At 38.5% G+C, this 13,010-nt stretch overlaps 1 protein-coding gene across 22 annotated transcripts; it reads left to right on the top strand.

Annotated features, from left to right (window-relative positions):
- Positions 1 to 1,155: 1,155 nt before the first annotated feature.
- On the top strand, positions 1,156 to 12,784 carry LOC111946934 (uncharacterized). 22 transcript variants are annotated; one of them, XM_078945011.1, is made up of 15 exons: positions 1,156 to 1,560; positions 2,507 to 2,612; positions 2,754 to 2,825; positions 4,929 to 5,016; positions 5,132 to 5,159; positions 5,301 to 5,628; positions 5,711 to 5,793; positions 5,919 to 6,003; positions 6,081 to 6,197; positions 6,279 to 6,425; positions 6,508 to 8,544; positions 8,617 to 8,705; positions 9,792 to 9,929; positions 10,348 to 10,477; positions 12,106 to 12,784. In XM_078945011.1, the coding sequence occupies exons 1-6, from the start codon at positions 1,482 to 1,484 to the stop codon at positions 5,312 to 5,314; spliced, it is 387 nt and encodes a 128-aa protein (XP_078801137.1). In that variant the 5' UTR covers positions 1,156 to 1,481; the 3' UTR covers positions 5,315 to 5,628; positions 5,711 to 5,793; positions 5,919 to 6,003; positions 6,081 to 6,197; positions 6,279 to 6,425; positions 6,508 to 8,544; positions 8,617 to 8,705; positions 9,792 to 9,929; positions 10,348 to 10,477; positions 12,106 to 12,784. The 22 variants fall into 22 exon arrangements, 3 of the variants coding, with proteins under 3 accessions (XP_078801137.1, XP_078801138.1, XP_078801136.1); XR_013655123.1 differs by adding an exon at positions 4,676 to 4,828 and having other exon boundaries at positions 1,291 to 1,981; positions 2,507 to 2,825; XR_013655118.1 differs by adding an exon at positions 4,773 to 4,851 and having other exon boundaries at positions 1,295 to 1,981; positions 5,132 to 5,628.
- The last annotated feature ends 226 nt before the right edge of the window (positions 12,785 to 13,010 follow it).

Here is a 13,010-nt window from a genome sequence, read left to right as displayed (position 1 = left end):
AGCGGGTTAATGGCCTTCGAAGAGTGCATTATCAATTTTTTAAGGCACTCCGTGGAAGCCTGAACCATTGACCCTTACATAATGCAGTTACACCATGTTAAAATGTGTGAATCAGATTTAAAACAGTGCTATCAGTGGCTTTTTACCTGAACTCTCATCTCTATTTTGTTGCATCTTAAATGAACATTTTTATGACCATAGACGTCCCACATCACCTAATTTATCATTAATGATACTATCTATATCTCATAAAAACATGACATTGCAAAAAAAAAAACATTTGTGGATTTCCTTGAAGGGTTTAAAAGACATTTTACTCCAAAACGAATTCAATTCTCTGTCATTTATTTGATTTGGTCCACATTAAAGGGTTAAATTTGTTCGTATAACCTCATACGTAAACAGGTGTGTCTCCTTTTTCTAGCAAACTAGCCTGCTAATTGTCAGGTAAACTAAAATCTGAACTCCAGTTGCTCAAGACTGCAGGTCACGACACACCAACCTATGCAGAGCCTGGATTGATTACAAGAAAGCCTATAAATCAATGCCACACTCGTGGATCACCGAATGCTTGGAGCTGTACAACATCAACAGAGCCTTCATAGGAAACTCAATGAAGCTGTGGAAAACCACCCTTGAAGCCAATGGCTAGCCATTTACACAAGTGTCCATCAAATGTGGTATATACCAAGGTGATGCTATGTCCCCACTGCTGTTCTGCATAGGTCTGAACACCCACAGCCAAATAATCAACAAGACTGGCTGTGGATACCGACTCAGAAATGGGGCCAACATCAGTCACCTCCTCTACATGGATGACATCAAGCTATATGCTAAGAGCGAGCGTTACGTTGACTCCCTGATCCACACCACCAGGATCTACAGTACTGACATTGGGATATCATTCGGGCTCAAGAAATGCAGCCGGATTGTGACAAAGAGAGGCAAGGTGGTCCACACAGGAGGCGTCTCACTCCCAGAAGGAACAATAGCAGACATTGAGGACAGTTACAAGTACCTTGGAATTCCGCAGGCAAATAGCAACCTGGAGCAGGCAGCAAGGAAAGCTGCAACAGCTAAATAACTCCAACGAGCAAGGCAATTCCTGAGAAGCCAGCTCAATGGCAAAAATAAGACCCGGGCAATAAAAAACTATGCACTGCTAGTTATCAGATAGGAATAATAAGATGGACAAAGGAAGAGACACAGACCACGGATGTTAAAACACGAAAGCTCCTCACCATGCATGAAGGGTTCCATCCCAAATCGAGCACCCTGAGACTGTATGCTAGCCCAACCCGGTCTCATCCTAAAATGTGTAGTAGCTACATTTGTCCACATGGAAATGCGTGAGAGTTTTACAAAAACGCCCCCTAAACTGTGAGGGGGATACGTTTCATTTTTCTATTCATTTTCTACGAGCCTTCTCAGGATCACGTGACTTTGGAGGTTTGGCCTGCCGTGAGCAAAAAACATGGTGGATGCACGTTCATTTTTCGGTGGAATATCCCATAAAACAAGATATTTTGAGGACTAATTTTTATTTTGACAACATTTCTAGTGAGAAATATACCATTTTCTTTTAAAATATGCTTTCATTTTGGACATACAGTTTGTAGTTTGCTTGTTTCGTTCAACTTTTTCTCCCAAAGGCTCTGTTACGTTGGAGAAACACGTTAACTTTCATTCATATCTGCAGACGTGCGCGTGGGTCACGTGACTAATATGATTCTCTTTTTTTCCGCAGAAAATGCCATAAAATAAGAGTGATTGTGGACTAATTTATTTTTGAAAACATTTCTAGCAGTATATATCCCCTTTATTTTCTTAATATTGCAGACATGAAGTTGTTTGTTTGTTACGTTCAACTTTTCCTCAAAGGATCTGAAAGCGTCTGATCTTTTCCATTCAAATATGCGGGCTGACGTGGGTCACGTGACGTGCCTTTCTCTTTTTTTCCTGTGGAAAATCTCGTAAAAAGGTACGTTGCGATTTACTAATTTGTTTTATTTACATTTCTAGGAACCCGTGTATAGGTTTTCTCGTTCCGTGTTGCTCTTGCGGCGATCAGGCTTTGATTGACATGTGACAACAAACCGGGAAAATGTTGAGTTCAGGGACGGACCAAAGAGTTCTTTAAATTGATTTTTCTGCATTTTAATTTATTTACACTACGAGTCTAATGGTGTGTGATAAAAAAAAAAAAAAAACTATAAATATTATGATAAATGAGATGAAACAATTATTTTGATGGGGTTTATAAAATATTAGGATCTATTATATTCTTTTTTCTTTAACTGTCAATTTTTTGACGTATCTCATATATTATAGTATTACAATGAAGTGCTCTAATTTATCTGTTAAAAAAGGTTTCATCACTGTTTCCTGTAGTAATTCTCAATAATGTTTTAAATAGGATATATTAAATAGGATATATTATCTAAAGTAAACAGGCTTTTAAGCCTTCAATTTGCCCCAATTGACATGAAGTGCGCATTTCGAAAAGCCAGTGAACGCAGCGTCATACGGGCACCCCCACCTCACTCCCCCGGAAACCCCCGGATGAACCCGCAGGAAGGCGCGCGGCTGAAGAACTCTTGGACAGCTGGAAGGTGGGCGATGCTTTGAACTTTTCTCTGTAGAAATGTAATGTTTAGATTTGGGAAACCAGAGATGGGTTTTTAGTAAAAACGTGTTGGCTGTTTAGGATAAACGTTGAATGACGAGGCGTTTTTCCATCTTAAATTTAAAAGGCCGCATGATCACGGTGAAGGCCTCTTCTGTATAGAGGACGGGGGCGGAAACGTCACGTGGTCTCCGCAGAGGTAAGTTTCCTTTTGGTTCATTTAGCCAGAAACGGGGGTCTGCAGCCCTTTAAACAGCTAAGAGCCTTTCAAATGTCTCACTGTCCAGAACTCAGTAGGACACACAAGGTGTCTCTTCAGCCTTTAGAAAATCAAACACTCATTTGCATTTATGTTATCTTGGAAACTTTATAACTACTGGGGTTTACAAAGGCTTTTTTTTTTACACATTGTAGATTTTATGTTGTTAGTACATCTCAGCCAGTATTTCTTTAAGGGCCTATATCATGCAACACCAACGATTTAAAATTTTAAAGTGTATTATAATGTTAATTCCTCACAAAAACTAATCCACAGCGGTATTTTGATCCATTCACGCATCTCTCAGCATTCCTCTGAAACCCTCTGAGCACCAGCCCCTCCCAATTCACAATAAGAGGGTCCTCACATTGTGACGTCATCATAAGTGAGGAGCAGCCTCTTCTAGGAAGAGCCTGTGCAGCTAAAACCGCCTCCAGGCTAACAGACACGCCCACTTTCTCAATGGAGCTAGTGGTGATCAGCAAAATGCTTTCATTGCACAATATTCACATCCATCTTTGCAAAAGTTTGGATGGAAGAAACGCAGAAACGCTGCCGACGCCGACTCTAGGTTGATGTCATGAAATAGGCGACACCCACAAGAAGAGAAAGGCGGAGCCTCAGAGATCGAGGAAATAGTTTATTCTAAATGGCTAGCATGGTATAGGCCCTCTAAATTGTGCGTATTGACCTCAAATTGATTTTTTTAGGGTACGTTGTCAGGTTTAAAAAAATTCTTCATAAATGCTGGAATTTCTTAAAATATTGTGCATCACCGCTTGATAGATTATTGAAGCATTATGGGTACTGTAGTCAGGAGCCTGGCACAGTAATACTTTGCTTCAACTGTTGAGTAGATCACCAAGTTGAGTAAAGTTTGACTTATCTGACTGTTTTGTTTTGCGTGATGCGCTGTGTCGTCTGAAAAATAGGATATTTGTTTGAATTAAAAACATTTTTATTTTTTGTCGGAGAACCACAGAGGAGGGGTCAAGGGGCCACATGTGGCTGTGGAGCCTCAGGCTGTAGACCCCTGGTCTAAACAGTTATGGCTGATTTGGCTGACCACATTTATTTATCCTAGCGTTGTCAACAAAGTTAAAGAGCCGCTCCAATGGAAGTCATGTTTTTAAGATCAAACATTTTTCTCTTTATTGAGAACATTAACAAAAATATAAACACATACACAATAATATAAGATTAAAACTGTTTCTGAGTATTTATTCAAATCTCAATGGATCAGGAGAAGATGAAACTGATTGTCTCAAAAAGCTTATAGTTGTGACGCTCTAACTGCCATGAATGGGCAGAGTCTCTGCTCCACTCCAATTCTGATGCATCCACTGCAGACAAATACCGGTAGATCCATTAATGTCCTGAGTTCCCTTGTCTGAGCTGGTATCTGGCTCAAAAGTGTACACATGGATAGCTCCAATGTTGCTCATTGATTTTTTTTTTTTTTGCTATGCTAATGTCGGCTAGGGCTTGTGAGGTGCTATAAGCTAGCGGGAGAGAGAATCAACAAATGGTTTATGGGAAATTAGCAGAGGCAAACATCTGCACCACAGCTCTGAGGTGAAATTCTTATGAGCTGCTGTGCTGCAGAAAAATGTCTTAAAAAAACAAAATGATCGTAATTAAAAAAAAAACTGGGAACGATTTTATAATAGCTAAAAATTCTTTTGGAGTGGGACTTAAAGTCCCACTCCAACAGAATGTCTGATTCCTGATTCTTGTATGTATGTATATACATAAAAGAACCTCATGTTTTTTTCCCTTTCCTCTCTCAGACTGGTCAGTTATGTTGAGACAACATGCACAAATAGTTCCTGGACTGATCTTCTGCTAACTTTGAGGTGGAGAGGCTGTCAGGTTCATCTGTTTCAGGGTCCTGCATGCTCTCCCTCCATGTTGGCTGTAGCAGTGGATGGAACTTGCTAAATGTACTGTTTTGAGAGCCAACTGGGTTGTGTAAAATTCTTTTCCACCTACATTTTTGATGGTCTAAATGTTTTTTTTATGTAAACTTTTCTGTTCTTTTAGGCTCAGTGGTTATTTGGAAGATGCGTTTTTGACCAAAAACACTGTGGTGACCTCCTTTGTGAACTGCATTCATGGGGAAATAGAATATGTAAAGTTATTTTCATGGCCTCTTCCTTAAGAAAATGAACATGCCTCCATATATGTTTTATTGTATTTTGTGTCATATCATCATGTTAATATACGACATTCATTTGTTTTGATAGAATCCTGGAGATGGGAGATGTGGAGCAGGTAAGTTTGTGGCAGCACCAGAGTCCTCCAACAAGTTTTCTGGCAAAGTAAATGAGGAAGGATCGCAGTCTGCCATCGTGGAGTTTTGCTGAAAGGCCTGAACATGTTCCATCCATGCATCCATCTTCTTCCATTCATCAGGAACCAGGTTGTGAGGGCAGCAGTCTAAGCAAAGATGCCCACACTTCCCTCTCCTCCAGCTCCTCTTGGGGGACCCCGGGGCCAGCTGAGAGGCGTAGTCTCCCCAGCGTGTCCTGGGTCTCCCTTAGGGCCTCTGCCCTTATTCCTGTTGGAGTTTTTTTCTAACCCCTTATGTTTCAAAAGTTTGCAAACATACATTTTGGTTGAAATGATGAGGATCCGAGGATGAAATCAAGAAGGGACAACATCAGGGAAAGGGACTGAACCGACTGAACAGCTTCCTCTCTTCAGCAGACACATGTTCCGAGTACATATGTGTCAAATATTGGTAAATACTCATTGAAGATGCATCCTTTTTGTGTAGTTTGTTTTCTCAGTTTAATACATTTTGATCTTTTCATTCTGCACAGACATCCTCGCCGTTCAGGCCGGTGGCTGGAACAAGCGGAAGTCAGAAAAGCTGGAGCAGACGTTACCAGAATGATACCTCCAGGTAAAGATCGTGGTAATGTTGTAGATAAATGTTGGCTTGTTTCTTTCATGTTACTCTCATGCTGTTGATGTGGAATATCTCTTGATTTCTTCAGTATTATTAATACATTAATCTCTTCCCACAAGGACCAATCAAAATGACCCAGAGAAAAACACTGAAGGGCTTTGTCTGAGCATCAGGAAAACAAGAATCAGCTGTCATCAACATATGGTAAAAATCTTTTGTAATCTTTGTGCTATCCTATGACCCCACCCTCACATTGACGTGTTCTCCCTACCATGACAAAGGTGGATAAAGGTGGAAAGATTTCATGTAATCCATGGACACCAGTGAAGATCACAAATCATTGAAGAAAAAAGGTTCAGAGCACTGTCTAGTGGGTCTAGATGACCCTACTCCCAATGGTAAAGTGCCTAGGATAGAACAAGGGTTACACTTTCTAAAGTTGTTGCATAACTGATCAAGCATGATGTGATGGATTGCAGGTTATGGTGCCATGGTAAAGAACTAAAGGCTCTATGATGTCATGCTGCTGACCAGACTGTGGTTGGTGAAGTCCAGCAGCACTGCAGGTCCTTGAAGTGTGGTTGAAGAGCTCTCCTCCCAGCTTTTGGAAGGTTCTGCCCCACAAAGTCAGGAGGTTTCTCTTTGTGATCTGCATGGATGTCCAGGGCTTGTGGCATTTATGTGTTTTCTTCTTCATTTCATTTTTAGGCAGCACAGAGTCATTGATGGAGAGAGAACATGAGGGACTAATTGTCTGCTGAGGAGGAGACTTTCTGCAGTTCAAGCCCCAGCTCCACCCCTAAAAAAGGCTTATATGAAGGAAAACCTCATTTCAACTTTGTACCAATAAATGACTTTTAATTGAAATGAGAGATTTTTTTCTGAACTGCACCAATGAAGGGTTTTTCAACCTAAATTTCAGCAATTACATTATTTTTTACCTCCGTTCAAGTTTCTACAACACTAGCTAAACATTTCAGTGCTCACACCTGTGCTGAAGACACTTCTCATTTTATCTCAAACGTTTGGCCTTTGATTTGTATGTCCAACACCTTAGAATGAAACACTGTCCTATTAAACTCATATAATAAATGTGCTATGCATCTCCAAATCCTTTGTCAGGGTACAGACTACATTTTAATTGTAGCAAGACTGAAGTAAAATGTAACAAAATCTCAATGAGTTATCTTAAATTAGGGGTAAATGACATGAGAAATTAAGAATATTAGAAGTGTGGAGTGATACGTGTCTCAGTATGTTAGCTGCAGGAAGGGTGCTGTCCTTGACACGTCCCTTTACTCAGACAGGATGACAGGTAGGGAAGGGGGTAGCCGATGATCTGCTCCAGTATCTTCAGCACAGAAGCTTCTGCTGCTCTTCTTCAGTTTGATCTGAAAGCCAGACCATGATACAGTTGGACTGGCTGAGCGGTAGGTTGCCAGCAGCTTCAGACGTGCTGATGTGCCTTGTTGATAACGTCCTGGATGTTAGGAAACCAAGTTAGATCAGCTGAGATGGGGATGCCCAGGAAAGGGAAGCTGTGAACCTTCCTCTGTGCCTACTAAAGTCCAAGATGACTTTCATGGTCTTTTATTTGCCGATCAGCCTTACACTATACAGTTTCCGCACTTGTCTACAAAGTTCACCTCAGTGACCTTTAATAAGTCTTTGTTATTGGCAAGTTAATTACTTATATCCAAGACATGGAGATGTGGGTCCAGTATGAGCAGGATTTGGGAAATGGCAGTTGCCAAGAACTCACATGAAGTTTCAAGGTTTTTCCCTTTATTTGGAGGAAAAAAAGTTTTTGTCCTTTGTTTGTTGTGCAGAATTGCAAACCTAGAAAGAAATCAAGTTGAAAGAATTTATATAAATGTATTTGCCCTTCTTTTGACCCTTCTACATCATGAATATTTGGTGGCTGTTGCTTGGCGACTGTGAGATCTCTCCATAGGATTGACATGGGCTGGGCCTCTCCATGACCTTGATATGATTGTTCTTCAGCCATTCCTTGGTTGCCTTGGCTGTAGGTTCTAGGTCACTAACCTGTTGGAAGACCCATCCATGACTGATTTGAAGGGTCCTGGCTTAAGGATGGTAGGAAGTTCTCACTCAGGATTTTCCATTAATGGCTCCATCAACGTGGTGACGTAGCTCTGTGCAGAAAAATAGCCACAAAGCATAATGCTTCCACCTCCATGTTTGACAGTGGGGAAGCTGTTCTTGGGGTCATAGGTAGCAATTCTCTTCCTCCAAACCCAATGGTTGAGTTGATGCCAAAGAGCTCAGTTTTGAGCCAAACATTCCATTATGCAGAATAAACTGATAAAGCAAACCCTATTTTTCAGTGTGTGATTTTCATTTTTTCATAAATCTTAGGACAATTTAGATGATAAAAGTAATAAATATATGAAAACAGTATAATACAGTAAATATGTAAATATTTGATGTGATGAACAATGCTTATCTGATTTAGACCCAACATGGAATATTTTATGACAGACACACATCAAGTTGTGTTATTTAATGCACGTAATTTAGACACAAATGATAGAAATGTTAGGTTTATATGTCAAAGAGGCCATGTGAAAATTTTAGTGCAAATACGCATGCGTGCGCGCCGTGCACATTAAGCCACCCCACCCCCACGTATCCGCGCGCCGGTCGGTGGGTGTTCGGCGTCAATAAAGGTAATCTGGTTGTCGCGCGTTCTGCATCTCTGCACGAGCTAAAGAAGTCTCAAAGGTAAGAAATGTAAACACAAGAGGCAGTAATGAAAATACTTTATGGTCATCTGAAAGTATTTTCATCTGACAGATGAATGCAGCTGTTGTTATCACTGTGACGGAAGAGCGGTGCTGAAAAATACGGCCTCCATCGAGATACTGAACGTAACACGACTGCAGGTTACTATGATCGTCATAGAAAAATGTATTAATTATTTGTTTCGACTGTATAGTTATTGTGGTGGAGCAGAGGAAGGGAGCTTTGTGAGAATCGGGGTTACATTAGCTAATGATTATGGCAGCGCTCGCGCCACCGCCGGTTTCCCGGCAAAAAAAAGGAACAGTAATTTACTGATATATTAAAGTGTTATGATTGACCTATTTAGGGTTTTTCTCCAAATTTACACAAAAAACGTTGTAACAACGATCATCTGGACTTGGTTTTGTAAATATTTTAAAACAGTCTCTGTCTCAGAGACCTGGACTGACTGACTCCTCCCCCTCACGTTCCAAACAGGAAGTACAAGGAGCCAAAATCCTTTAGACTTCTAAAGAGAAACAAACAGCTGTTAGTTAGTCATTCTATGGGTCAGATTAACCATTCTTGTTGTGATACCCTTTTCAACATGTTTTTGCTAATTCCAGTTATTTGTTTTACAAAACTGTTTCTTTATCACAAGTTATTCAAATTATAGACTGACCAACAGATGCCTCAGTAATAGCATGTGCCACCTTGAATGTTTGTTTGACAAATTCCACCAAGCTCACTTTCAGTGGAAGCAGTGTGGACTTTCAACAAGCTTACTCCTGATTGGCGACAGTAGTTGCCATAGAATTGATACTCAGATCAATCACTGTCAACTGGCTCCAACGTGGTGACGTCTGTATCACAGAGAAACGACGACAGAATTGAATTTGTTATGATGGATCTGGAAGTAAATGGGTGACGTCACACTCGCTCAAACCTTTTCTCTGATCCAGTCAAACTGCTTTTTTACCAGTTTTATTCCAGAAATCATTTTGGATAAGAGGAAAGACATCTTCAGCTCAAAACCAAGTCTTCATGACCTTTTTTTATAACTTTTCTTCTTAAAATTCAGAAATAATAACCTGCACATTCTTACAAAACTGTTAGACTTCAATTGCTACCTTAATTTAATTGTAAAACTAATAACCACTAATTGTCATTAATATGGCAATATTTTCCCCAAATCTTATCAGAATGGGGAACTGGAGACATAAAAATTCTGCTTTTCCTATTTTCAGCTGACTCTGCCACGAGGCTCGACAACTTCTTGCATCAACTGTGATCGCTGTGGCCGCCAAAACATCCAAATGTAAGGCGGGCTACAAAGATTTCAGGCCAAAAGAGAACGCCTCACATGTGATGAAGTGTCTGTATTGGTATGTATTTACCATCTGTGACTCAGAGTCATTAACCAATTGTCGATCTGTTCACAGTGTTATATGATAATTTAAATTTTGACGATGACGATACAAAAATTGCTGCCAAACCTGCCAAAAAGTCCCGCCTCTTACCACACACATGTTGTGCCCCTGAGTTGCCCTAAGTTCCCTGATCAAGCAGAAACGTGCTTTGACTGGATGAAGGCCTTGTATCAGGTATACTGGTAATAATAATTTTACATTCACCTCAGTCTGTTGTTGTTCCTCATTATTCATGGAAGCTTGATGACACGACATCTTCAATCTGCATGAACTCTAGTTTGATTAGAAACTTTCATTTGTGAACCGTCAGCAGATCTGGTCATGTCTCACCAAAACAACCACACTAATCATTTTATCATTTTCATCCATTAAGGTTGGAAAAACCAGCAGCCCTCCAGTGCTTCAGCCGTCCAACCATCAACCGTTTCAGACATCCATCCTCCCATCACTTCAGCCCCACAGCCGTCCACCAGTGTGCCAACTCCTGACATTTTACTATCCTGGTACAATCTTATTTTTCTGCACAGTTAGCAAAAATGATGTGTTTTTTAAGAAATTCCTGTGTTTTTTTATCCTCAACAAATGTTTCTCCAAAGAAATGTGAAACTACAGAATTATTCATCTGGTGGTTATTTTTACACTTTTCCTCAAATCTTTAATAAGAAAGAAATAATTCAGTTCAAGTTTACTTTAGCTTTTCTTTTTAATGGGCATTACAGTTGATATAAAACATATAACATGCAATTAAAATGCTTTGTAGTTAAAAACATTTTACACACTATTAAAAGATTCTATAAAATATTATTTAAAAAGAATCCTTTCCAAGAAAATGTTGACTACCGTATATCTTCCCATAGCAGCCCTGGCGTTTATTCCATCACAGACAGAACAGTGATGGTTAATGGGTTTATTTTGCAGCAAAATTTCATCAAGAAATGTAGACAAACACCAGCAGATGAACATTTCAGGATTTATTCAAATGATGAGAATATTGGATTGTGTTCTGATCAGCACTGGCTGTTGACGTTTCTTTTCTCCTTGAAGCATCAGCCTCCGTATCAAAAATCATGTTGGTTGTCATGAGGATCTCTTTCCTGGAGACACCCCCACCTTTCCGTCTTTGTGCAATAATTCATGTTCAAACCAGTTCTTCTAAGTTGTCGCTTTTCTTTGCATTTCCACCAGTAAAAAGTAATACGACAAAATACTTGCAGAATTTGTAAAGATTTGGATTTTGTATTATTAATTTGCCTTTTTTAGTCTTTTATTATAAAATAACTATGCATTATTACTTTATTTTAACTAACACATTTATCTTAGTTTACAGTAGTCCTCTTAAACATCTCTTAAACAAGTTTACACTTTTCATCTTTCAGAATGCAGCCGTGTGATTGGAGGAAAAGATTAATATGCAATGAGGACATTTAAAGAAAAAAGGAGCAGTTTTTATTTTACATTATTACTATTTTAAAGTAGAACTCTAATGTATATAAATGCTTTTTTATTAATTTTTTTGGCATATTTACTGTGTTAGAGTTCTGATGATTGTTTTGAGTGGTAAACGTTTTTATTTTATTTATGAAACCCAGATGGAGTTAATGGAGTGCTCGTCATGTTTTATGTTGTATATATTATTAATGAATTGATTTATTTATTTTGAAATGCCTGTTTGCAAGTAAAGAAGCCGGGGTTATGGTTAAAATACGTGCGGACAATCCAGCAACGTTCCTCTTCAACATGAATTTCCATCAGTTTTTTTGCTTGGTCGCAAATAAATAAGTCCAAATAATAATCAGCCTAATTTGTTTTTTTGTTTATTTAAAATTATATAAATCTTTTCTAATTTTGTCAATAAAAGGAAAAAAGGGGTAGATGATGGATGCATGTCCAAGTTTTATTATTCATGTTCTACAAGTTGTTAGATATTGATTATTTGATGCTTTTGTGCTATGCGTTAAAAATCAATGTAATATTGTAATTATTCATGAATATTTGAATAGTACTAATATTTCCTACAAAGGATAACTGACACTAATCAAATTAAAAACAGTCGTCCTGTAAGCACTGAGTGAACAAACTGTAGCCCATTGTCTATCACAGTTTGATTGAACCTTCTCTACTTTTCTTGCAGGGGGGGGTCATGGCCTCTACACTGGATTCCAAAAAAGAGACAAAAACCCCCCCGACCTCAACCCCCACTCTTAGTCAGACATGTTTATTTTTTTTTATTTACAATAATAAATAATATACTATGTACATTTATTTTGTTTTACTTTTTTATACTTAGTTTCCTTATTTCCTATAATATTTATTAGTAGTTGTTGTTTGTTGATGTTAGTTCTTTTTAGCCCCTTTTATGTTAAAATAGACGTAAATGATCCAGATGCTGATATTCTAATATATAGACAGATTTATGAATGAATTATTCTCAACAGAAGTTCAACGCTATTGTGGTAGCAGTTTGACTGTTTTACTGTAATCTGTCGTGCCTCACCCACTGTCCATCCCATAAAAAAGAACAATTCTACATCATTAACCTTTTTTTATTTTTATTCATATGGCACATTCATAAATACAAAGTTATAAATCATACCCCCCATTTTTCTAACTTTATCAATGAGTTCAAACAAAACATGAACACAGTAAGAAACTCTGACAATAAGAAAGCATTTAAAACATTCAATCTGTGCGTCAGTTTCAATGTTTTTGTGAAAAATTTCATAATAATCCCCTGGTTTGTTTCTGTCTTGTTGCTTTTTGGAATTGTTGTTTTGAATTGTTACAGTCAATAAAGTTTGAATAAAAAACAACTGCAATCTGTCATGCGACAAGGTACCTTCGCTCTGAAAAACATTTGATGTTTTGTTTCTTTAAGTACCTGCAAAACAAAAAGTTTGCATTAGTAATGGAAACATTAATTTCTGTAAAAAATAAAAATAAACACCTGTTTGTCGCTGGGCTTATTTTTAAAACTTAATCTTCCCGATAAACGTGGGAGCAATCACAAAACCAGTTTAGAGCCAAACGTCTTTTTTT

The sequence above is a fragment of the Oryzias latipes genome, chromosome 3 (assembly GCF_053564925.1).
Source record: "Oryzias latipes strain Hd-rR chromosome 3, Olatipes_Hd-rR_3.1".
NCBI classification, from domain to species: Eukaryota; Metazoa; Chordata; class Actinopteri; order Beloniformes; family Adrianichthyidae; genus Oryzias; species Oryzias latipes.
Note: the sequence above shows the minus strand (reverse complement) of the source record. Positions and strands in the feature narration are given on the sequence as shown.